The 26043-nt window shown below is 24.5% G+C and overlaps 5 protein-coding genes across 13 annotated transcripts in view; 3 read left to right on the top strand and 2 right to left on the bottom strand.

The window, feature by feature from the left end:
• LOC124432486 (ornithine decarboxylase-like) lies at positions 1 to 1853 on the top strand. The gene is made up of 7 exons (XM_046981468.1): positions 1 to 256; positions 328 to 404; positions 466 to 638; positions 724 to 1033; positions 1111 to 1350; positions 1443 to 1651; positions 1735 to 1853. Exons 1-7 carry the CDS (start codon positions 1 to 3, stop codon positions 1775 to 1777), a joined length of 1308 nt encoding a protein of 435 aa, XP_046837424.1. The 3' UTR covers positions 1778 to 1853.
• Positions 1854 to 2211: 358 nt separating this feature from the next.
• LOC124432399 (ornithine decarboxylase 1-like) lies at positions 2212 to 6883 on the top strand. Its single transcript, XM_046981338.1, has 8 exons — positions 2212 to 2350; positions 5088 to 5329; positions 5401 to 5477; positions 5539 to 5711; positions 5797 to 6106; positions 6180 to 6419; positions 6501 to 6709; positions 6793 to 6883. Exons 2-8 carry the CDS (start codon positions 5128 to 5130, stop codon positions 6833 to 6835), a joined length of 1254 nt encoding a protein of 417 aa, XP_046837294.1. The 5' UTR covers positions 2212 to 2350; positions 5088 to 5127; the 3' UTR covers positions 6836 to 6883.
• Positions 6884 to 7258: 375 nt separating this feature from the next.
• LOC124432376 (homologous-pairing protein 2 homolog) lies at positions 7259 to 9479 on the top strand. 5 transcript variants are annotated; one of them, XM_046981300.1, is made up of 3 exons: positions 7259 to 7395; positions 8035 to 8237; positions 8955 to 9479. In XM_046981300.1, the coding sequence occupies exons 2-3, from the start codon at positions 8085 to 8087 to the stop codon at positions 9405 to 9407; spliced, it is 606 nt and encodes a 201-aa protein (XP_046837256.1). In that variant the 5' UTR covers positions 7259 to 7395; positions 8035 to 8084; the 3' UTR covers positions 9408 to 9479. The 5 variants fall into 5 exon arrangements, with proteins under 5 accessions (XP_046837256.1, XP_046837260.1, XP_046837258.1 ...); XM_046981302.1 differs by having other exon boundaries at positions 7265 to 7395; positions 8053 to 8237; XM_046981303.1 differs by having other exon boundaries at positions 7269 to 7395; positions 8061 to 8237.
• LOC124432375 (venom metalloproteinase 3-like) lies at positions 9430 to 13827 on the bottom strand. The gene is made up of 14 exons (XM_046981298.1): positions 13588 to 13827; positions 13003 to 13063; positions 12498 to 12709; positions 12120 to 12209; positions 11786 to 11984; positions 11591 to 11696; positions 11332 to 11461; positions 11053 to 11207; positions 10699 to 10748; positions 10491 to 10617; positions 10259 to 10405; positions 10048 to 10180; positions 9805 to 9912; positions 9430 to 9651 (listed from the first exon to the last, which is right to left on the bottom strand). Exons 1-14 carry the CDS (start codon positions 13645 to 13647, stop codon positions 9529 to 9531), a joined length of 1701 nt encoding a protein of 566 aa, XP_046837254.1. The 5' UTR covers positions 13648 to 13827; the 3' UTR covers positions 9430 to 9528.
• A 2795-nt stretch (positions 13828 to 16622) lies between these two features.
• The window catches only part of LOC124432411 (A disintegrin and metalloproteinase with thrombospondin motifs 18), a 78252-nt gene continuing 68831 nt past the window's right edge, over positions 16623 to 26043 (bottom strand). For all 5 annotated transcript variants that reach the window (XM_046981370.1, XM_046981364.1, XM_046981366.1 and 2 more), the window contains 7 exons: positions 22849 to 22975; positions 21833 to 21997; positions 21299 to 21425; positions 20532 to 20636; positions 19503 to 19654; positions 18380 to 18894; positions 16623 to 16909 (listed from right to left, as the gene is read on the bottom strand). In XM_046981370.1, the coding sequence (XP_046837326.1) occupies positions 16776 to 16909; positions 18380 to 18894; positions 19503 to 19654; positions 20532 to 20636; positions 21299 to 21425; positions 21833 to 21997; positions 22849 to 22975 (1325 nt within the window). In that variant the 3' untranslated portion in view covers positions 16623 to 16775. The remainder of the gene's footprint in view (positions 16910 to 18379; positions 18895 to 19502; positions 19655 to 20531; positions 20637 to 21298; positions 21426 to 21832; positions 21998 to 22848; positions 22976 to 26043) is intronic.

Genomic DNA, 26043 nt, shown 5'->3' with positions numbered 1-26043 from the left:
ATGCCGTTTATCAGTGACAGTACTGGTCTATATATTGAACCACTAGCATTAACTGTAGAGTGTAGGTTAAAAATGTCTTCAATTAATATCCAAGAAATTCACCTGTACGAAGATGAGATCGAAGAATATGACATTATAAAAAAAATTATTAGCACTCGTGATCAAGAAGATGCATTTTATATATTCGATCTCGGTGTTATAATAAAAAAGCATCAAGATTGGATCAAAAAACTGCCAAGAGTTGTGCCATTCTATGGTAAGATTTCTAAAACATTTTTTTATTATATAACGTTACAAAAATATTCTATAGAAGAATTTTATTGTCAGCTATAAAATGTAATACCCATCCAATGGTGATTAAGCTTCTTGCAGCTATGAACGCCAATTTCGATTGCGCATCAAAGGTAAATGATTTCATTTTTATGTAAAATAATAATATTTGTTCTAAATCGTAATTTATAATAGCAAGAAGTTCAACAAGTTATGCAGTTGAATGTATCACCAGATAGAATAATCTTTGCAAATCCTACGAAGTTTCCGTCCCATATAAAATTTGCCAAAAGTGTAGGTGTTGAAAAAATGACAGTGGATAGCAAATACGAACTTTATAAAATTAAAAAATTGTTTCCCGAAGCAAAGTAAGTAAATTTTGCTCCGTATTCCTGTATTATGTCAACTATCTTATGTGATGTCGATAATTCAGACAAATATTGTTCTTAATAGAATAGTTATTCGCTTTCGTTGCGACGGCAATTCTACTGTAGCTAGATGCCTCAAACTTGGCATTAAATTTGGATGTGAACCAGGCGATGAAGCAAAAGAATTAATACAACTTACAAAGGATTTAGATTTAATTTTATATGGATTTAGTTTTCACGTTGGTAGTCCATGTGTCGAATTTAATGCGTACGTACGTGGAATTGACATATGTAAGGAATTGATTACTTTTGCTAAATCGATTCAATGTAATGATATCAAATTAATTGATATTGGTGGTGGATTCCCTGGGGAAAGAGAATTTCAAATCGATGAGGTTTGATTATTACGATGATACTTTTGAATGTATATATATATGAAATATATTAATAGTTATCTTCGTATTTTGTTTAGATTTCACATATGATTAATAATGCAATCAAAGACATAGATCCTACTATAGAAATCATAAGCGAACCCGGTAGATACTACGTAACATCAGCATTTACTTTGGCTAGTTTCGTTCATTCTAAGAAAACTGTATCTGTGGGAAATAGTTTGAAACAGATGTATTATGTTAGCTGCGGAGTTTATAGTGGGTTTATAGAAGAATTGTATAAATTAAAATCACGTCGCCCAAATTCATTGTTCAATGTATATAATTGATTTAATATATTTAAATTATTTATGTATATGTATATTTATATATCATATATTATATATTGTAGAAAGTTAATTTGTTGCAGCCCGTATCTGATAAGAAATACTATTCTACTTTATGGGGCCCAACTTGTGATTCCGGTGATTGTATCATCAAAGACGTATTATTGCCAGAATTTCATATAGGAGATTGGCTAGTATGGAATGACATGGGTGCATATGGAACTTCTATTGTTTGTAAATTTAATGGATTTATGCCACCGTTGGTTCATTCATTTATCAGAAAAAGTCAATGGTTAATATAAATATTGGAGATGTTAATTTTTTGGAATATTACAATTTTTGATAATAATCTTACATTGCCTATTTTTTTTTCAGGGAAGATTTTTGTATCATTATGAATCGTTTCGTAAACGAATGATTATATATAACAGAATGAATGATTTGAATTTCTATAACAAATATATTCAATTAATAACAAAAAAATGCGCTGTATATTAGAAACATTAATATGTCTATTATATCTGTTATTTTAAAATTTACAAATAAATATTATTTTTCTCAATTGTTTATATAGTATTACGAAAATAATTGTGATTTTTTAAATAAATACTTCTAATTATTATTTATCTTTTTGTATTAATAAATATATTAAATTATTATAATAAAAATATTTTTATTTACTTCATCCATTTTTTTTTCTTTTATTATAAACATTCATTTAAAATGAACACTCTTTTCTTATGAAATATCGTTTGTTCGTATAGATTTAAAATATCCATTTGAAGTCACGTGAACGCTCCTTAGATAAAAACAACCAACCACGCTTCAGTCGATATAGTGATTCCATCATTGGCATCAAGATAGCCGACAGGCCTGCTTCAACGTTTGATGTTCTACAGTTTTCATTAACAGATTATGATTTCTGCTCGTGTGTTGATGCAATTATAATATTGTTCTTCGTTTTCTTACCCCAGCTGCGTATTAATCGTATGTAAGTAATTAAAAACGCCCGGAAATTTGTCATCTATCATAGTGATGATAAGATAAGCAACATCTTTGATTTATTACTCTTGTATATATTATATTTTTACGTGCATATTTGTTATGTTTGTATAAAGTATATCCTATTGAAACATAATCAGAATAATTTAATGTTATAATAATGTGATTTCAAAAATACTTGTATGTTTAATTTGATCGTTAATAAACAATTGTTTGTTATATTTGCTATAACGCTATAATTTATTTTCGATGATGTTGTTGTTTATGTCGTTTTTCATATTATAAGAATGTTTTCATAGTTCCAATGGGTTTAAATCGTAAGTAAACGTTATATTTCTGTCTAATTTTATCCTAGATGTATCGACATTATTTTTTTTCGTTTATCTGTATATAAACAATGAAATAAATATTTTAACGTATTTATGGAATCTGGAATATATTACAAAATATCGATATTGCAATAGTAACTTATTTATTAACAATTTTTATAGATATTAATAATTATTGAATATACACTTACGTATTATACGTTAATTTTATAAAGATAAGAACACAAGTTCGTTTTCTACGGTATACTTCTTTATTATTTTTTTATTATTTTATTTCTTAGGAGTAATCCATTTTATGTTATTACTATTACTACTACTATTAATATTATAATAATAATAATATATAATATAAACGTTTATTTATTAATTTTTTTATGACGAAACAATCGACATAATATTGTATTATATAAAATTTATATATCATTCTTAAATGTTACAATATTATTTATCATATTTATATATCGTATTGAAATATAATCAGTGTAATTTGATATTATAACAATAATAATCTCGCGTTATTAAATTTATTTTATATAATATATTCAAAGCTTGGATGATTTCATCAATAGATGATAGAATTAGATATGTTATGAACTATTATTAACTTCTTGCGGATAAATTTGTCCTTATGATGTCATTGTTTATCTCGTTGTATACATTTGTTTTCATTGTTCTCATTAAACGTGTACGTAAATATTTGTTTCGTATGTATCAGCTAAAATAGTATTAATAAAAAATGGATTCCTAATTTTCTATGTCTCGGATGTCTATCTTCCTTTTTAGGAGAATGTGTTTCACAATATTCCAAACTATGTAATTATTTGTTACACAATAAATTCCTAGAAAGTAATAAATATAATTGATACATATAAGAATCTAATATGATATATATATATATATATATATATGTATATGTATATGTATGTATATATATACATATATCTGCGACAAAGTAATAAGAATACGTCGAATGTTGTTTTAAAGATGATTAATGAATACATATATATTATATCATTTTCGTTTGAAATTCAAACATTATTGACACATTATCAATGTGGTAGAATTCGCCGTGGTTTTTCTTTTTTTTTCTCTCTCACAATTTTTTTTTGTCTTTTGATTAACAACTTTTGATTTGCTTTATATAGTTCTGAATAAATATTTTAATTCGAAATAGTCGTATGAGAAAATGGAAGTAATTCTTGATCAATAACGATGAACATGATCTAATTTAATAATACGAAGTTCCGTCTAATCAAACGCTTATCATTTTGTAAATTTTTAACAAAGATTATCATTTATCCATAAACTATTTTCCGTTAAATATCATTTCTTTCGTTTTTTTTTTGTAGCACGATTTTTTTATATAGAAAATAACTAATGTTAGAAATTCTTTTGATCTCCTTTTATCGATCATCGATCGGCTTATCTTGTACACATTCACGAATACGCTTAGATAACTCCGGAATCTTTCATTATACATAATTGTAATTAAGATAGCAATAACTCTTTACTCTGTGTTATTCTATTTGTAATTATTTGTTGTTCAATTCTAAACGCTATTACGTGCTTCATCTAATAAAAAATATAACTATGTTTCATCTTTTTCTTATATATTACTCATAGCCTTTCTAATTCCCACTCACATTTAAGCTTAAACATTCATTAATCATTGTCGCTATTGTCCTATTCGTTATAACGTTATGCCTATATTACTCAAAGTACACTCCAAATCTAATTTTCATTCTCAATATCTCTGTCCCTTCTTTGCATTCCATAAACATATACACCAATCAAAGAAGAGAAATCTTTTTGCTCGTTGTAGAAAAATTCTTTCAAATATACACTCACACATGATAATAATTAATGCTGTAATCATCCATCCCTTTTCTATTTATCTATTGGTCTATCTCATAGGCAGATACACATCGACGTAGCAGATACGATTAACCAACGCAAGAATACTCCCACTTTATATTGAAAATTTAAAAGTTATTATTTAAAATTATGATATTAATAAGCTAATGATAATTTCAATATTATATATAATAAGTCTGATTTATATAGATAAGAAGGATGTGTATATATATAAGAATCTAAAACGTGAATGATCAAAATTAATAATTCTTGAAGTTATAATAATATCTTATTACTTATTATTTTACGTATTTGTTTTTCAAAGACATTAAACAAATGTTTTTAATGTTATATCACATCAGTTATTAATTGTTTGATAATAAATGTTCTTAATGCAATATCAACAGTTCCTAATTGCTTGCATAATTAATGTTCTTAACGATATATTGCAACATTTACTAATTGTTTTGTAATAACAGACCATTATGAGCGTAAGTTGATTTGTAATACAATCATATAAATTTGATGCATTCCGTTTATCAGTGACAATACTGATCTATACGTTGAAGCACTAGCAAAGACTATGAAGTATATGTCAAAAATGTCTTCAATTAATGTCCAAGAAATTCATCTATATGAGAACGAGATTGAAGAATATGACATTATAAAAAATATCATTAGCACTTGTCATCAGGAAGATGCATTTTATATATTCGATCTCGGTGTTATAATTAAAAAGCATCAAGATTGGATCAGAAAAATGCCAAGAGTTGTGCCATACTATGGTAAGATTTCTAAAACATTTTTTTATCGTGTAACGTTACAAAAATCTTCTATAGAAGAATTTTATCGTCAGCTCTAAAGTGTAATACCCATCCAATGGTGATTAAGATTCTTGCAGCTATGAACGCAAATTTCGATTGCGCATCAATGGTAAATGATTTCATTTTTATGTAAGATAATATTATATGTTCTAAATTTTAATTTATAACAGCAAGAAATTCAACAAGTTATGCAGTTGAATATATCACCAGATAGAATAATCTTTGCAAATCCTACGAAGTCTCCGTCTCATATAAAATATGCCAAAAGCGTAGGTGTCGAAAAAATGACAGTGGATAGCAAATGCGAACTTTATAAAATTAAAAAATTCTTTCCCGAAGCAAAGTAAGTAAATTTTACTCCGTATTCCTTTATTATATCAATTATCTTATGTGATGTCGATAATTCAAACAAATATTGTTCTTAATAGAATAGTTATTCGCTTTCGTTGCGACGGCAATTCTACTGTCGCTAGTTGCGTCAAACTTGGAACCAAATTTGGATGTGAACCAGGCGATGAAGCAAAAGAATTAATACAACTTACAAAGGATTTAGATTTAATTTTATATGGATTTAGTTTTCACGTTGGTAGTCCATGTGTCGATTTAAATGCGTACGTACGTGGAATTGTCATATGTAAGGAATTGATTATTTTTGCTAAATCGATTCAATGTAATGATATCAAATTAATTGATATTGGTGGTGGTTTTCCTGGAGAAAGTGGATATCAAATCGATGAGGTCTGTTTATTAAGATGATACTTTTGAATATATATATGAAACGTATTAATAGTTATCTTCGTATTTTGTTTAGATTTCACATATGATTAATAATGCAATCAAAGACATAGATCCTACTATAGAAATCATAAGCGAGCCCGGTAGATACTACGTAACATCAGCATTTACTTTGGCTAGTGTCGTTCATTCTAAGAAAACTGTATCTGTGGGAAATAGTTTGAAACAGATGTATTATGTTAGCTGCGGAGTTTATAGTGGGTTTATAGAAGAAATGTTGAAATTGAATTCACGTCATCCAATACCACTGTTCAATGTATATAACTGATATTTCATAATCGAAATTATTTTCTTTTATTTCAATATATATGTATATAAAAAGGTGGATTTTTTGTAGCCAGTATCCGATAAAGCATATTATTCTACTGTATGGGGACCGACTTGTGATTCCTATGATTGTATCGTCAAGGATATATTATTGCCAGAATTTCAAATAGGAGATTGGCTTGTCTGGAACAATATGGGTGCATATGCAGCTTCTAGATCTTGTGAATTTAATGGGTTTTTGCCGCCGATAGTTTATCCATTTATCAGAAAAAGTCAATGGTTAATATAAATATTGGAGATGTTATTTTTTTGGTATATTACAATTTTTGATAATAATCATACTATGCCTATTTTTTTCGCAGGCAAGATTTCTGTATCATTATGAATCGTGGCCTAAACGATTGATTATTTGAATGTCTATAAGAAATATATTCAAATAATAATAAAAAAAAAATGCGCTTTGTATTAGAAACATTAATATGTTTATTATATTTGTTATTTTAAAATTTACAAATAAATATTATTTTTCTCAATTGTTTATATAGTATTACGAAAATAATTGTGATTTTTTAAATAAATACTTCTAATTATTATTTATCTTTTTGTATTAATAAATATATTAAATTATTATAATAAAAATATTTTTATTTACTTCATCCTTTTTTCTTTTTTTTCTTTTATTATGAACATACATTTAAAATGAACAGTCTTCTCTTATGAGGTATCATTTGTTGGTATAGATTTAAAATATCTATTTTACGTCACGTTACCGCCGCTAAGATGATAACCAATCACGTTCCAGTCGGTATATTACTTCCATCATTGGCATCAAGATGGCCGCCAGGCTTGTTTCAACGTTTGATGTTCTACAGTTTTCATTAACAAATTATTATTTCTCCTCGTGTGTTTGTGCAATTTATAATATTGTTCTTCGATTTTTTACTAGAGCTGCGTATAATTCATATGTAAGTAATAAAATATTGCCGATAATTTGTTATCTACCGTAGTTATGATAACATAACCAATATCATAGAATTATTACTCTTTTATATTTTGTATTTTTACATGTATATTTATTATGTTTGTACTTTGTACATTGTATTGAAACATAATTACAATATTTTATTATCATGATAATGATTATCCAAGAAAATTTTTATATTTCATCTGATCGATTATCGTGAATTGTTAGTTTCATATTCTAATGCGCTGTATGCGATTTCTAGTGTCGTCGTCGATAATGTTTTTGTTGATGTTGTCAGGTTATAAGATATTTTTCATAGTACGAATGTTTTTGCATTGTAAACTTTCGCCTTTTATCAGCCAATTAATTGTATCGTAAAGGTGTACGATTTTAATTTTTGTTTTTTGTTTTTTGTTTTTTTTTTATGAGTCTATAAACGAATACATTTTTTGTGGTTTATGTAGTATTCAGAATATATTATATATGTCGGCTTTGGAAAATGGTTAGATTTTATTTTTTTCTTTAATTATTTTAAATGGTAAGAGACAATAATCTAATTTTTATTAATACATCTAATACAAAATCATTGATGTGTGTATATATATATATATATATATTGTTTTAATTAATATTGCTACAGCTTATAAATTAATATAAGTTATATAGAGAAATGTTATTGGTTAACATATAATGGCCATGGATACCGTATACAAACATTTAAAAATTCAAAACAGACCTTACAGCGTGAACGATATAGTATTGAATTTGCACAATGAATTTGGAAAATCTGCTGTTCAAAAGGCCATCGATCATTTATTAGCAGAAGGAAAGATATTTGAAAAAGTAAGTGGATTTTTGAATGTTCATTATAATGAAAATAATTGTTGAGACATATATATATATATATATATATATGTATATATTATAATATATAGTTATATATTATAATATATTACATATCATAAATTATAATATTTAATTAAAATTAAATTATAATTAAAAATAATTATTATCATAATAATTAATTTAAATATTTATATATGTATATTTATTAAACACTATCAAACACTCCAAAATATATATATATATATATATATATATATATATATATATATAATTAAAATTAAATTATAATAAAAAATTATTATTATGATAATAATTATATTAGATTAATGTAAATATTTATATTTAATTATATATTTATATTTTAAATAAATATTTATATATGTATATTTATTAAATACTATGAAACACTCCAAAAATAAAATATATATATATATGTCATAAATTATATATACATGTATTTATACAAATATATATATTATTATATATACATTATATATACAAATATATATACATGTCATAAATTATTATATATAATTAAAATTAAATTATAATTAAAAATAATTATTATGATAATAATTATTTTTAATTAATTTAAATATTTACATATGTATATTTATTAAACACTATCAAACACTCCAAAATATATATATATATATATATATATATATATATATATATATGTCAATTAAATGTTCTTTTTTTATATTTGATTAGGTATATGGAAAGCAAAAAGTTTATTGCGTTGTTCAGGACTCGACGCAAGATATAGAGGAATTAATGAGAATCGATAAAGAATTACAGGCACATGCGAATGACGTTGAAACTAGATATCAAGATTTAGAGAAAGAGATTAAAAATCAAGAGACTTTATTAAAATCTTTAAAATCATCTGTCACTGTTGAAGAAGCATATAAAGAGAAAGTTTTACTCGTGGAAAGTATTAAAGTTTTAACAAATAAATTAGATAAACTTATTGAATCTACCGGTAGTATGGATTTAACTGAAACAAAAAGAAAAACACAATCCTCTTTGGACGAATATACACGTGAATATGTTAAACGTAAAAGATTATGTACAGATATAATAGATTGTATTTTAGAAAATTATCCTGGTACTAAAAGTGAGTTGTACGATGAAATAGGTATAGATCCAAAAATTATTAATTGATAATAATAATGTTATAAATTTTCATATTTATTTTTAATGAAATAAAATAATTAACATTACAAAATTTTATAATCTCTATTGAAATATATTAATTTATTATTCGCTATTAATATATATTTCATTAGCCAAATAATTTTACAATCTTTTGAAGTTTAAATAATGGTTGGAAATGTCTTAACCAGAATTTACTATTGATAGATTTCATATATGATCCTTCTAAAACGCATTTACCGTTGAGACAAAACTGGAAAAGAAAAGAAAAAAAGATAAGAAGATAATCAATTTTGAGAAAGAAAATATTTCAGGAAATGTATTTGATATTACTCTAGAAAGAAAATTGTTTAATTTTTTTGAAGAATTTAATTGATATAAATAATGTTCAATTTTATATACTTACAACGCCTTTTCCACAAGGAGAACCTTCAGCTGCTGGAGCTATAGCTGTACAAGCTTTTATATTTCCTGGTACTAAACAATCTAATCTAGTACAGACAGTATGATCAGTCTGAAACGTACAAACATTTTAATATATTTTACATTTTAAGTTTATATATATACATATATATATATATATATATATATATATATATATATATATATATATATATATATATATATATATTTGTAATTGTAAACTTACATTACATGCTTCTGCTTCAGGACCATGTACTTTTTTACATTGATAATCGAGTGACATTAATTTGCCTGGTAGAATACGAGGTAATGAATTATCATTTACAGGTTCATTGTAAAGACATTTTGCTCTATCTTCACTGTAATAATAATAATTTCATATATATATATATATTTTTTTTTTTGTTATAAATAAAAGTTGAAACGATAAAACATACTTGAGAAAGGAATAAAATGCATTTATAGTACAGTTGGACCATTCAAATCCATTTTCATTTAACATTAATCCACTTGTCATTATGTAGCCATCATATTCTGAACAATCAGTAGCATAGGTTGGATTACCATCGTGTCTGGCACCAATTCTACAAAAATTTTTTTATGATAATATTATTTTATAATAATTTATAAGAATATAATATGATATTTTATTTTAATGTAATAACATACAAATGGCCAATTTCATGAGCAGCCGGTATAATTCCACTAAAACCACCATTATCCTCTACGATACCAGCCATTTCTGAAGTTTTGTTATCGTCCTGTCTGTTACATGCACCTGATACATACGCATAACCTGTGTAAATAAATAAATTAAATTATATTAATATGTTAAATATATATAAAATATATCTGAAATAAAATTAGGATTATTTACCAAGTGTCGAATCGTCGCAATAATTGTCAAACATGTTACATATATCTAATCTGAAAAAATTAGTAAATATTTTTTAGATATTTTGTTAATTTACTTTATTTTTTATAAATGCATATATTAGGTTGGAAACTATGAAACAGGCGTTTTTGTTTACTTGTTTATTTTCATTCAACGCCCGTTTCATAGTTTCCAACCCAATATATAAGTATTAGATTGGAAACTATGAAACGGGCGTTTTTGTTTAGTTGTTTATTTTCATTCAACGCCCGTTTCATAGTTTCCAATCTAATATATATATATATATATATATATATATATATATATATATATATATATATATATATATATTCTTACTGGGTCATAGTGATCGCTATGTCATAGAAACCAATTGGAAATCTTGTCTCTCTATAAATATAATCTGCCATGTCACGTAAAGCTTTATCAACATCAACCATAAGTGAATCACTTTCTAAACGATTTTTTTCCATGTATAAAGTTGCATTATTATCCTGAAATGAAATACATAATAAAATATATAGTAAATATTAAATGAATAAAAAGAGAGAGAGAGAGAGAGAGAGAGAGGGAGAGAGAGGAAGAGAAAAAAAAATTAAGAAAATAAATTTAGCTTACCAAGGCAATAACTATACCGGCAATGTTAAATCGAATTTTTGGATTATTTAATAATCTGTATCTTAAATCTACAGCGTTCCAAAATGATAGGATATATTTTATGGCATGTTCGATATTATTTCCAACCAATCTGAAACATTTTCAATGAGATCATTAGACATTTGAAAGTTTTTATATTTATATTAAATTTATAATCAATTAAAATGATTTATTTATTTATTTATTTATTTATTTTTTTTTTTTTCTTTCTTTTCCTTACGCGTATTCACTGTTATCCATTATGATTAATATTTCTGGATAGATAATGTCTGGTACATTATGTTTTTTTTTAATGTTACTATCGTATTTAATTGGATCTGTTAATTCTAAAAATGACAATAAATTTGAATGAAATACATTAGATTATTAGATATTAATTCACAGTTATGTCGTATAATGAAAACATTTAACTTACTAAATTCTTTGTATTGTTTTTTTTTATTCTTTGGTATATCATAAATAACATGATGATGAGTATATGCAAGATCATCGTTATCAGTTAAATTTTTATTATGATATAATTCGTACAGATTTAATCCTTTGTACAGTATGTCATTTATAATGCGTCCTGGTAATGATCGAATTACTTTATTAGCGGAAGAAATGATTCCGTTCTTGAAAAAAAAAAAAAAAAAAAAAAAAAAAAAAAAAAAAAAAAAAAAAAAAAAAAAAAGAAAAAAAGAAAATTAAAATTTTCATTTATCATTTAATCAATAATATTTTTTATTCGTAGAAATTTTATTACTTACAAGATGTAATCTTTTATTAGCATCCAATCTCATCAATATCGATGCTGTATTATTCATATCATGAAATGTTTTGCCTATATCTTTCATGGCCTAGAAAGAAAATATTATTTTATTATATCTTTTAAATATAATCGTTGAGAAAATATTTTTTTTTTTTTTTTTTTTTTTTTCTCAGACGACACATCGAAATTTGTTTTCTTTTCTTATATTTTCTTTAAATTAATTTCATGAAATTATTCCTCGTAAAAGTGAGAAAAAATTTTTTCTCTTTTGAGAAAATTTGTCATCTTTAAATATGTTAACGTATTAAAAAAATGTATTTAAAAAAAAAAAAAAAAAAAAAAAAAAAAAGAAAAAAAAACCAATAAATGAACTTACATTAGGTACTAAATCATATTTTAATCCCTCGGGATAATCTGGATTGGAAGAGACCGTCCATACGGGTGTTTTTTCGCCAGCAAGGATTCCCTCCGTAGGATTAAGATACAATTTAATGTCTTTGTCGAAAGCTTTAAATTGTATTTCTTGATCGTCATCCAAATTTCTTCGATGGACAGTGTGTTTTATTGGAACGACATCATAATCCGGTACTATAGTTAATTCATTAATTTCATTAATTTCATTAATTTCATAATTCATTAAATTCATTAATTTCATATTCTCTTTCTTTTATTTTATTCTTCAATAATAAATAAATGACTAAATAAATAAATTAATTAATTAATTAAATAATTAAAATGAGAAATTTTTGTTGAACGACGATTTAGGTATGTCAATTGAATCAATTAAAAAAATTTAAGCTCGAATGTATCTTTTCTTTTTCTTTCATTTTTTTTTTTTTTTTTTTTTTTTTTTTTAATAAAATTGAAAAATATTCAAATACCTTCTTTATGATCTGTGTGGAACACTGCCATCACTTCTTCCGGTGTCATATATTCGTGAAGCTTGAAATTAAAATGATTAAAGTCGATTAAAATCATTAAAATGATTAATTGAAAATTGTATTTGCGATTTCTTTTTTCTCTTTCCTTTTTCTTCTTGAATATATAAAAAATCGTGTAAAAGTATTAAATATAAATTGAAAATGAATATACTTTTGTAAATGAAATTTTACGAAACGCACGATTGAAGAAAAAAGAAAAAAAAAAAAAGAAAAGAAGAATTGAAAAAAAGAATTGAAAATAATTTTGTCATATATTTATTTATTCGTTTATATATTTATTTTTCTTTTTTCCCTCTCTTTCATCAAAAATATTCATAATTAATATTTTTACAATTAATTTTTATCGACGTATTATAAATTAAAGAAAAATATACTTTCAATGAAATTAAAAGTTACAAATGATCGTGGTAATGAAAATGATGAAAAAAATTTTTTTCATCAATCAAAAAATGATCAAAAAGAAAAATAAATAAATAAATAAATAAATAAATAAATAAATAAATAAATATATATATATTTAAATACCTTTTTGCATTGTACGTGATACACAATTATTGTACACAAGAAAATAATTTTTCGAAACATGATCGCGAATAAAAATCATTAATCGTTGATTATTATTAATTTTTCTTTCTTTTCTCTTTTTTTTCTAACTTCTTTTTTTTTTTTCTCAAAATTTCAACGTTCAAAATTGCTCCGATAATATTCCTTAATGGGACGAACGCGTTACTCCGAGTTGACGCGTTGTAAAAGTGTAAAAAAATAATTTGCTATCCCCGCTTTATATAAGAAATCGGATAACTAAAATTTGATTTGTGTTTGGTGATTATGTATAACAAAAAGAAAAAGAAAAAAAAGAAAAAAAAAAAAAGAGGAAAGAAAAGGAAGAAGAAAAAAATTAAATGAAAAAAGAAAGAAGAAGAAACACTTGTTCATATAAAACGCAATTATAATTTTGAACGGATATATGATCTATATGATCTATATGATCTATAATATAATAGATTAAAGTGCACGAAGTAATAAATTGCAATGATAATGTGTCAAAATGATTATTATGCTGAAATATTTTTAATCTAATGATTGAATTACGTGACTTTTATGAAGAACATAAAACCAAAACAAAGGTGTGTCCTTTACGTAACCACGATCACATTTCTTTTTCCCATTGATTTAGATGAATTATAATCGATTTGAATATTTTATCGTAGATTTTGAGTACTCAGATGTCTAGTTCGTGTAAGAAAAAAAAAGAAAAAAAAAAGAGAGAGAGAGAGAGAGAGAGAGTAAAGGAAATTTTTTAAGAATATTAAGTTCGATTATAAATGTTAAATGAAAAATTTCTTTTTAATCGGATTGTTAGATTTTATTTTTTAATAATAAATCTTTTTGTACAAAATTTCATTCCCATACACATTTTATTTCCAAATGATTATTTTTAATTTAAAAAAAAAAAAAAAAAAAAAAAGAAAAAAAAAGAACCTTTTTTTTTCAATAATTTTATTTTCAATAAAATTTATAACATATCTTATTATATATATATATATATATATTATATTTAATAATATATTAAATATAAATAAAAATTTATAAAATTTGTCGAAAGAAAATTTACTTTTAATAATAAATCAAATGAAAATTTATTAATAAACGTTTTAAATGAAAGTTATTAGATTTAATTAATAATAATTATTGTAGCAATTTCAAAGGAATGTTCACTTTCGCCAGGTTCATAATTCTTTTTTTTTTTTTTTAAACAAGTAGAGAATATCAATACGAATGAAATGAGGATCTACATTTGTTTACCCTTTTATCGATAATTTATAATATTATAGCATTGCATCAACGTTTAACCAAACTCTGTAATTTCAATAATGTTCGCAGTAATTATATACCCGAAAGTTTTGAATCTAAATTTAATTTAACAACGTAGGAATGATGGAGTATAATATAGAGGATTACAGATAAGATTCTAAAGAATGAAGGATTAATGATCGAAACGAAATTAGAAAAAAAAGCATCCCTTATCTCTGACATTTTGTAAATATTATGAAAATGTCGCTAATAATAGAGTCCTGTTTTATCGATCCAATAACAAAAAAATGTCGATAATATGTCTGTTTTATCGATCGAGTAGGATATATATATATATATATATCGGTAATATCAGAGTTCTATTTTACCCGACTAATTGACGAATAATCTACTATAGCTCATCTTTACAATTTTCTTTTGATTTAGTTCTCTTTCATAGGAATTTTTTATTTTTGAAAATATTTTTTATAATTAGTACGAAAAATATAATTCAATCGAATACATTGGCAATCAGAACGAAAGAAAATGAAAAAAATGAAGGTAATGATAAATCACTAAAATCTACATTGTGTAAAATTTTTATTATTTAGTTTAGATAACGTTTACATTTTATCGATGTTTTAGAAAGAAAAAAAAAAAAAAAATAAGATAATATGATACACAAAAGAAGAATGCAAAATGGCCGTTATTAAACGATAAAACGACCTCTGATGATTGGCGGATTCTCATGAAGCTGAGGTCTCACTTTTTATAATTCGTTTATTTATAAACAATTACACAATAGACCTGCCTCGAATATATTAGAAAGGAAGACACGGATAGTTTAACGAGAAACTAATACTCTTAAAGAAAATATGTGAGACACTCGTTGGCTTATTGCACGATCGAGGATCTTTCGATACTTAAAAAATAATACAAAGTAATAATTACAATTAAAAAAAAGAAAAAAAAAACAAATTGTTCAAAAAGAAAAGAAAAAAAAAAAGAAGGGAAAAATTAACGATTAAGTCGTTTTTGTTTTTGTTCGAAATCGAAATTGAAAATATGCAATTTTGTACCAGTACAAATTCTTTTGCATAATTTCTCATCGAAGAACGAAAATAATAATAAAAATAAAAAATAAAAAAAAAATATATAATAATAATAATAATAATAATAACATTAAAATTACAATTAAAATTAATAATAATAATATTAATAATAATAAAATTAAAATTACAAGTAAAATTAATAATAATAATTACATTAAAATTAATAATATAATAATAATAATAATAATAATAATAATAATAATAATAATAATAATAATAATAATAATAATAATAATAATAATAAAATTAAAATTAATAATAAATATCCGACCAAGGGTTAAAGATCAAAAGGCAGTACATTTTTGTTCTTTTGTTTACGTTAAAATTCGTGAATTGTTCATCACAATTGTTGATCTTGAAAACAAAGAGAAAAGAAAAAATACTAAAAGAAAAGAAAAATTGAGGAAACTGATTTACAGAAATATCAAATAAAATCGATCCTCTAAATCGAAATCCTCGAGATCTGCGTAAGGAAATTAAGAAAAAAAAAAGAAAAGAAAAAAAAAACGAAATACGATAGTTTTGGTTTCTCGACTCTCTTTTTTTTTCCTCTTTCAATTTTTTTTTTTTTTTTTTTCGTTTTTCTTCTCTTCTTTCGACGTAAGTAGTAATCGATCTTTTTCTTTTATCTTTCCTTGCTTTTTCTTTTCTCTCTTTCTTTTTCTTTTTTCTTTCTTGTTTTTTTTTTTTCTTTTTTTTTTTTTTTTCATCGATAGATAACCTCGAAGATATCCGAAGGAGTTGTTCGTATTCTCTTCTTCTTTCTTTGCTCTCTCATTTTTTTCTTTTTCCTTTTTTCTTTTTTCCTTAAGGGCAGATAGTCTTCAAGGACGCACAGCAACGGCTCTTTACGGATTGCAAATGGCACAGCCATATTCCCAGCCTGTCAATCAGATCCAAGCAGTCGGGCCCTAGGTCCATGCACTCATCGCCCTCTGTTTCTAAAGATAATTGGGCCTTATTAATGATTTCGAACGTATCCGTGTGTATGTATATATATATATATATATATATATATATATATATATATATATATATATAAATATGTGGACGTGTGTACGAGAAAGAGACAGATAAAGATAAAAAGAGACAGAGACAGAGAGAGAGAGAGAGAGAGAGAGAGAGAGAGAGAGAGAGAGAGAGAGAGAGAGAGAGAGAGAGAGAGAGACAATGTTTAATAAAAAAATATAAACAAAAGAAGGAAATATTTATTTAAATGTTTTATATGAGATCAGATGTTTCTGTAAATACATGATTATTCCCACCTGGAATTAGAATTAGAATTAGAATTAGAATTAGAATTAGAATTAGAATAGTAACGGACAGATGTGTAAGTGAAGGTTTTAGTAAACAAAAAAAACAAATTAGATGCAAGTAGTAATACGAAGTATAGGACGTGTACATTTATGTATAAAATATATGTGCAATTGTTTAAACAATGTAATTGTAATTATATATATATATATATATATATATATATATATATAATAATTGTGATGATGTAATGTAATTTTAATTGCATTATATAAATCATTTTGTGCTTTTTAAATGTATCCATGTAAAAATTAAAACGATGCAATGTAATGTAATTGTAAAATTACATGTAAGTGAATGTAACGTAATTACAAAATTACACGCAATTTGATCTAATGTAATTGTAAAAATATATAATTAATTTCGTGTCATGTAAATATAATGTATTGTAATGATTAATTCATTCGGTGTTTTGTAAATGTAATGCAACGTAATTTAATTCCTTTCGTATGTCTGTAAAAGTAATGTAATATAATGTAATGTAATGTAATGTAATGTAACGTAATGTAATGTAATTCGTCGTATGTGTTTTATCCGGTATCCGTATTAGTATTATTTTTGAAGTAACATAGTAGTTCCATGTAAATATCCCGTTTGATGTAAGTTTACATAAAATTCTCACTGCCTTAATAGTGAATTAAATGAACAAAAAGAAAGAAAAAAAGAAAAAAAAGAAAGAATAGTAAGAAGATCGTGAAAACAATGTAAAAACAATGATCGAGCTTATGGTCCGCATTTTCGCTCGTGATCAATTATGTTCATATATATATATATTTTTTTTTTTAGATCCTTTTCCATGGTTAAAAAATTATAATGATAAAATAAAAAGAAGAACGAGATAGTGATTAAAAAGATATAGACATAATGAAGGAGTATAGTCATGCTTTGATTTTGAATAAATAGAATAGAATAAAATAAAATAAAATAAATTAAAATAAAATAAAATAAAATTAGAGAGAGGGACAAAGATTTCGATATTAGAAAGATTAACGCGAGATAGAAAGAATTGAATTTTGTTTTTCTATATATGTATATATATTGTCTTTTTTCTTTTTTTTAATTTTTTTAATTTGATTGTTTTCACAAAATTCTCTTACCACGACCGCCATTTTGTTCGCCATTTTGGAGGCCATTTTGAAGATGTGCCAATGTCGTCGGAGAAAATGGCGTCACGGTTGACGTGGTCTTACGTTTGAACGGTATAATTTTTGGATAATTCACGTCATTAGGATTGTTAACAACTTTTGGGGTAGAATTGACGTTGTAACGAAAATTAAAATTATATCTGTTGTTTTTCTTGCTAGTCGTAGTTGTTCGATTAACACCATTGTTGATTTTTCCATAATTGTTGTTGTTGTTGTTGTTGTTGTTGTTGTTATTATAATTACTATTATTTTTAATTTTATCATTAATGGCAAGCAAATTATTGGCAGTCGTGTATGTGTATTTGTATACCGTTGATGTAGGTGTATATTGACGTTTAACGTTTGTTATTGTTGTTGTTGTCGTTGTTGCTGTTGTAATACTTGACGTCAATAAATTTGGGGTTATGTATGGGGAATATTTAAATTTCGATTTTGGTGGTGTAAATGTTGTTCCTTCCCATGGATACCTGTGTGGAATATTATTTAAATGTTATTGTATTAACCCTTTAAATGCTCTTTAAATTTTTATTATATTTTTTTTTATTTATTTATTCAAAATAAAATTTTTAATATTTATCATTATTGTTATTATTATTTTAATTACTCTTTTTATTACGATAATTAATTTCTTATAATATCATTCATATCAAATGAATAATAATAGTAATAATAATAATAATAATAATAAGATCAATATAAAATTGGATGAATTGTCGTGATAATCAATTATTAAAAAAAATAAAAAAAAAGGAAAATGTAAAAAAAATTCTACAAATTTTATTTCATCAACAATTAAGAATTAATTTGACGATTCTTCGTGATGTTATTATATATATATATTTAAAAAATTTTTTTTTTATTTTTTAACTAAAAATTTATGAAAAAAGATATCATGCATTAAAGGGTTAAATGACCTTGATTTTGATCGTCATTCGATCGATTATTTTGAAAGAAAATGAAAAGTAAAATATGGCGGATAAAATTTTCCTTTCTCATTCTTTTACTAATCTTTTTCGTTTTTCTTTCTCGAACGAATTTTCATTAAATTGTTTATACAAATTGTGAATCAAGTTACCTGTAATCGGTGTTATTATACTGTGCAAATATCGGCCTGTTGTTCGCAGGTGGTCCGAAACTACCGTCTCGACGTACATAAGTTGGTATATTTTGGGTATAATCAGGTATTATATTTTCATGTTCGGCGACGCATTTACCATTGAGACAGTACTGAAATAAAATGAAAGACAACAAGAACAAAAAAAAAAAAAAAAGAAGAAAGAAAATAAATCAATAAAAAATAACAGAAAGAAATTAAACGAAAGAAAAGAAAAAAGAAAAAAGAAAAAGAAAAACGATACGTTCGAAATTTTTAATCAATAAAAATTAATCAATGAATTAATTCATATATATATATATATATATATATATATATATATATATAATTAATAAATTAAAAAAGATCGGGTGAAAAATTTTTCTTCGATGACATTGACTTTTTATAAATTTATTGAAAAAAAGGAAAGAAAAAGTAAATAAATAAATAAAATAAAATAAAATAAAATAAAAAAAAAAAAGAAGAAAAATTTAATTAACCATAATTAAATCGATTTAAATTTAATTCCTACGTAAGGATATTGTATTTGATCTTTTTTTCTTTTCTTTCTTTTTCTTTTTTCTTTCTAATTGCACGTTTTTACGTATCATTTCTTTTTACATATTTTCAATATATATATAATTATATATTTTATATATATAATATAATTATAATTATATATTTATTTATTTGATATATTAATGATCTTTTTTTTTCCCTAATTGCATATTGTTTTTTTTTTCTATATATCCTGTGTATGTGTATGTGTGTATGATTGTATAAAAATTAGAATATTAAAAAAAAAAAAAAGAAAAAAAGAAATTCAAATCCATATAATTATTTAGAACATACACACACATATATATATATATATATATATATATATATATATATATATGATTCATTTAATATATCAATAGAATTTTGTTTTTTTCCTTTTTTCTCATTTATTCTTCTATATTTATTTTTCTATTTTATTTATTTATTTATTTTCTTTTAATTTATATTTACCTGGCCATCGCCGCATGGTGAACCCTCAGCTGCTGGACGATATGCAACGCAATAACCGGATCCAGCGTCGAAGCAAAACAATTGTGCACAAACTCTGTCGTCTTTCTGTAACCCCAGGTCAATTAGTTACAGCTAAACCACCCTCATCCCCCGCACCCGAACAAAACAAAAAAATAATAGAAAAACATCATAAATAAACAATATATCAATAATATATCTATTGATATATATATATATATCTACGTAAAAATGTCTAATAATTTTTTATATATAATAATATTTTTTTGTTTTTTTTTTAAATAATTCATTGTCATATACATATATTAGGTTGGAAACTATGAAACGGGCGTTTTCGTTTAGTTATTTATATTCATTCAACGCCCGTTTCATAGTTTCCAATCTAATATATATATATATATATATATATATATATATATATATATATATACATATATACGTATATTATTTTTAATAATTTAAATCAGTTAAAATAAAGTTTTTTTTACAGATTATCAAAATTACAAGTTCGATATTATTGGTCTGATAATATGGCAAATTTAATTCAAATGTCTGTGAAATTTCGAAGAAGAGTAATTGATTTCTTTTTTTTTTCTTTTTTTTTTTTTTTTTATATATCACTTAGAAACTTTTGACTCTTTATTAATAGGGATATTTGACATTACTCCTTTTACTTCAAGCGATAGGGACATTTGATTTACTACATTCGTTTAATTCATTGTATTAATTTAAAATAAATGTTTACTCACGAAACAGGCGCTGGTACCGCGATCCTTACGGCACTGAGCATCTAACGATAGTAATTTGCCTGGTAAAACTCTTGGTAAGGCCTCGTCTTCGTGGGGTGCGTTGTACAAACACGTTGCAGTGTCGCCACTAGAAAAAAGAAAAAAAAAAGGTATATATATGTGTGTGTGTGCGCGTATTTTATTATTATTATTATTTTTTTTTTAATTATATCATTTCTACGTTGTTGCAACGAATTTTGAAATTCATTTTTTTTTTCTTTTTTAAACGACCATCAGAGGTACCACAAAATTATTTGCAAAATTATTGGATAAAGAAAATTTCGAAAGTTTGTAGAAAAAATTTCTCCCGAAAGTGTCGAATTATTTCGATTCGACGTTTAATGTGTTTTGTTAATTTTTTTCTTTTTCTTTTTTTTCTTCCTTCCTTCTTCTTTTTTTTGTTTTTTTTTTTTTTTTTTTTTTTTTTTTAAGTTCTTTACATCATTGCACTGGTAATTGAATTGTTCGCATGTATGTGAAAATATTATTTCGTACTTTAGAAAATGATGGAAGGACGAGACACTGCAGTGGGACCACTTGAATCCCTTTTCAGTATGTCTAAGATCGCTCATGATATAACCATCCTCCCAACGACATTTCTCAGCACCAGGTCCACCAAGATAACTCGGTGGTGGTGAACCATCGTGTACTGCACCTAACCTAAAAACAAAAACAAAAAAAGAAAAATTTTAATAATCATTTCTTTTTTCACGGCATTGATTAAAAAAAAAAAAAGAAAAGAAAAGAAAATTTCTTTTTCTTTTTCTTTTCTTCTTTTTTCCCTTTTTTTTCTTTTTATTTTCGTCGAGAAACTCACAAGTGAGACCAACTTCGTACGAAGATTTTTCATTTCCTCCATTTTTAAAAATATATTTTTAAATATATTTCTAATAAATAAATTACTAAAAAAAAAAAAAAAAAAAAATAAATGGGATAAAATTTTTGTTCTTTTCTTTTTTTTTTTTTTTTTTCTTTCGAGAAACTCACAGGTGATCAATTTATTATTTTTCGTTTGTTTCTTTTTTCCCTTTTTTTTCTTTTTATTTTCGTCGAGAAACTCACAAGTGAGATCAACTTCGTGCGAAGATTTTTCATTTCCTCCATTTTTAAAAATATATTTTTAAATATATTTCTAATAAATAAATTACTAAAAAAGAAAAAAAAAAAATAAATGGGATAAAATTTTTGTTCTTTTCTTTTTTTTTTTTTTCTTTCGAGAAACTCACAGGTGATCAATTTATTATTTTTCGTTTGTTTCTTTTTTCCCTTTTTTTTCTTTTTATTTTCGTCGAGAAACTCACAAGTGAGACCAACTTCTTGCGAAGATTTTTCATTTCCTCCATTTTTAAAAATATATTTTTAAATATATTTCTAATAAATAAATTACTAAAAAAAAAAAAAAAATAAATGGGATAAAATTTTTGTTCTTTTTTTTTTTTTTTTTTTCTTTCGAGAAACTCACAGATGAATATTTTTTTTTGTACTTTTTTTTTTTTTTTTGAGAAACTCACAAGTGACCAACTTCGTGCGCCGCTACGATGATACCACTGAAGCCACCAGTGTCTTCAATGATGGCTACAGAGTTGACCTTTTCTAAGCGTTTGTTAACAACACAGGCACCACCAACATACGCGAATCCTGTTGGATACATTTGAAATAATTAGAACGAAGATATTCTTTAAGTCTCTACATGTGATTTTATATATGTAAATACATATTTATATATATATATATATATATATATATATATATATATATATATATATGTTGATAAAAAAGATTAATGTTATTTTTAGAATTCCGTTATATTAATACAAGCTATTTCTGTATCTTTCTAGCAGTGTTATATTTGATACCAGAGCAAGAGAGCAAGAGATCATGATGAAGCATAATAATACGTGTCTCTAACGTTAATATCTATTAGAAATCTTAATAGATGATAATATTTTTAACTATTAAATTTCGATAATAGTCATTAGAATTTAATTAGAATGAATTTTCTAATCTCATTGAAATTATTTCTTTTTTTTTTTTTTTTTTTTTTTTAAATAAATCAAATTTTCATTACACTTTATAAGCGAGATTCTAATGTACATACGTTAGATTTAATCACCATTAGAATGGCAAATATTACTGATATTTTTTTCACGGATCTAATGTATACATTAGACATTTAACTAATCATCATTAGAATGAAAAAAAAAAAAGATTTTAATAATTCTTTTCATAGATCTAATGTTTGTATTAGATGTTTTTTAATCATTATTATGATGAAAAAAGAAGAAAACAATGTAATGATTTCTTTCATAGATCTAACGTATATATTAGATATCTTCTAATCGGCATTAGAATGAAAACAAATTTCAGAACTTTTGTACAGATGGAATACATTGAATACTTTCTAATCGTCATTAATATAAAACATATTTAAGAACTTTTTCATAAATCTTATTTATACATCAAATACTTTCTAATCGTCGTTAGAACGAAAACAAATTTCAAAACTTTTGTACAGATGAAATATATTAGATACTTTCTAATTATCATTAGAATAGAAGAAATTTTACAACTTTTTCTTTATAGATAAAATACATTAGATACTTTCTAATAATCATTAGAATATCAAATAAAATTATTAAATTTTTTATAAAACAAATGTCAATTGTATTTTTAATAATTATTAATTTTAAATAATTATTTATAATGATTATATATACGTTAGAACTTTTCGATGGAATTAATGTTAATATACGTACATTAGAAAATTTTCTAATATTAATCGAACATGAAAAAAGTGTCAACAATTTTTTTTTCTTAATGATCTAATACGTATGTATTTATATTAAATATTTTTTACATAGATAGAATCGAATTAAGGAGAAATAAAAATATCAAAAACCTTTTCTAATATTTGATATTAGAAACATTAGAATTTTTCATAATCATCATTAGAACCACAAAAAAAAAGAAACATTGAAAATGAAAAAAAAAAAGTATATATATATATATATATATACATATATTATAAAAAGTTATTTAAGATAGAATAATTAAAAATTTTCTTTCAATCTAATCTATCTAACGCGTTCGTTAGAAATATTCTAATAAATATTTCGACGTAGGAGACACGTGTCCTGTTAATTTAACCACCGTACGTAATTATTAGTCATGGAACAATGACAAAAACGAATTTTTATCGCAGCGAATAATCGTTCATACCATTACTCGAAGCTAATTTATTCTAACGATTTATCATGCAACCGATGTTAATAATTCTGATTAATGAGACAATATTAATTGTCTGCCTTTACAAATTTTTTCTCATTAGAATAGACAATATTTGTCCGTTGTGTCTTCATATACACATATATATATATATATATATATATATATATATATATATACATACATATATATATATATATGTATACATACACACATATATGTATGTATGTATGTATGTATATTCTCAGAAAAAAAGAAAAGATTATATAATAAATATATTTTCTAAATTCAAAACAAAAAAGAAAAAAAAAAAAGAGAGAAGAGAAAAACTGTCATAAAATCCTGTTTTTTTTTTTTTTTTTGTCACCCTATACACATATATATATGTATATAAAACTTACCAATAAAAAACGGTCCTTTAGTCGATAACACAGCCGATAAAAAAAAAAAAAAATAGAAAGATACAAAAGCGATTAAATTCACGATTATGGAAATCTCCCACCCACCCTACCCTACCCCACCCCCCACCCAACCACAATTCTTCCCTTTCCCAAAAAAAAAAAAAAAGAACGAGAACGTCACATCAATAATAAATAATAATAATAATCGATAATGGCAACAACAAGAAAAATAATAACCAATAATAATGACGACGAAAATTAATGCTGATGCATAAAAAAAAAAAAAAAAAAAAAAAAAGAAAAAAAAAGAAATGTAAAAATCCAAAAATACGATCGAAATGATTTTATCCTTGCCAGCATACACACCCACCCATCCACCCACCCACAACATACGCACACGCACGTACAAACATACACACACACACACACACACTCGCATACACACATGTGCACATAAACATAAACACACACACGCATATATGTGTGTGTGTGTGTGTGTGTGTGTGTGTGTGTGTGTCTGTATGTGTATGTATAAGGTGTCAATATAAAAGCGAAGTAGTGCGAAGAAAAAGTCGAAAGAAATGTATTTCTTTCTTTTCTTTCTTTTTTTTTTTTTTTCTAATTGAAAAATTCGTCCCCTGACAAACACACGCATACATACATACCATACATACATACATACATACACACACACACACACACACACACACACACACACACAGACAGACAGACAGACAAAATAAACATTTTCACCATAAATAGAACGATAGTAAAAATAAATGTAAAAAAAGAAAAGACAAGCGAAGAAAACAAATGTCTGAAGACGGTGATGAAAGAAACCATAATCAAGCTTTAAGAACGAGGATGTACCATAAGAGAGAAAGAAAGATAGAGAGAGAGATAGAGAGAGAGAGAGAGAGAGAGAGAGAGACAAAAAAATGAAGAAGAAGAAGAAGAAGAAGAAGAAGAAAAACAATTTTGCAAAAAATTCCTGATACCAACAAATTCCACCATTCCTGTTTTTGTTTCCTTTTTTTTTTTTCTTTTTTTTTTCTTTTTCTTTCGTTTTCTTAACGAGTG

Source organism: Vespa crabro, chromosome 25 (genome assembly GCF_910589235.1).
Source record: "Vespa crabro chromosome 25, iyVesCrab1.2, whole genome shotgun sequence".
Lineage (NCBI taxonomy): Eukaryota > Metazoa > Arthropoda > Insecta > Hymenoptera > Vespidae > Vespa > Vespa crabro.
The sequence above is the reverse complement of the archived record's forward strand: the minus strand, read 5'-3'. Positions and strand labels throughout refer to the sequence as shown.

Bases quoted from the DNA above. Each gene is read 5' to 3' on its own strand.
- LOC124432486 (XM_046981468.1), top strand. From the start codon at position 1: ATGCCGTTTATCAGTGACAGTACTGGTCTATATATTGAACCACTAGCA. The intron at 639-723 runs GTAAGTAAATTT...TGTTCTTAATAG, and splicing joins AAATTGTTTCCCGAAGCAAA to AATAGTTATTCGCTTTCGTT. The intron at 1,034-1,110 runs GTTTGATTATTA...TATTTTGTTTAG, and splicing joins GAGAATTTCAAATCGATGAG to ATTTCACATATGATTAATAA.
- LOC124432399 (XM_046981338.1), top strand. From the start codon at position 5,128: ATGAAGTATATGTCAAAAATGTCTTCAATTAATGTCCAAGAAATTCAT. The intron at 5,478-5,538 runs GTAAATGATTTC...AATTTATAACAG, and splicing joins ATTTCGATTGCGCATCAATG to CAAGAAATTCAACAAGTTAT. The intron at 6,420-6,500 runs GTATATAACTGA...GATTTTTTGTAG, and splicing joins ATCCAATACCACTGTTCAAT to CCAGTATCCGATAAAGCATA.
- LOC124432376 (XM_046981300.1), top strand. From the start codon at position 8,085: ATGGCCATGGATACCGTATACAAACATTTAAAAATTCAAAACAGACCT. The intron at 8,238-8,954 runs GTAAGTGGATTT...ATATTTGATTAG, and splicing joins AAGGAAAGATATTTGAAAAA to GTATATGGAAAGCAAAAAGT.
- LOC124432375 (XM_046981298.1), bottom strand. From the start codon at position 13,647: ATGTTTCGAAAAATTATTTTCTTGTGTACAATAATTGTGTATCACGTA. The intron at 12,210-12,497 runs GTAAGTTCATTT...TTTTCTTTCTAG, and splicing joins AATATGATTTAGTACCTAAT to GCCATGAAAGATATAGGCAA. The intron at 9,913-10,047 runs GTAAGTTTACAA...TGTACGTTTCAG, and splicing joins CTGAAGCAGAAGCATGTAAT to ACTGATCATACTGTCTGTAC.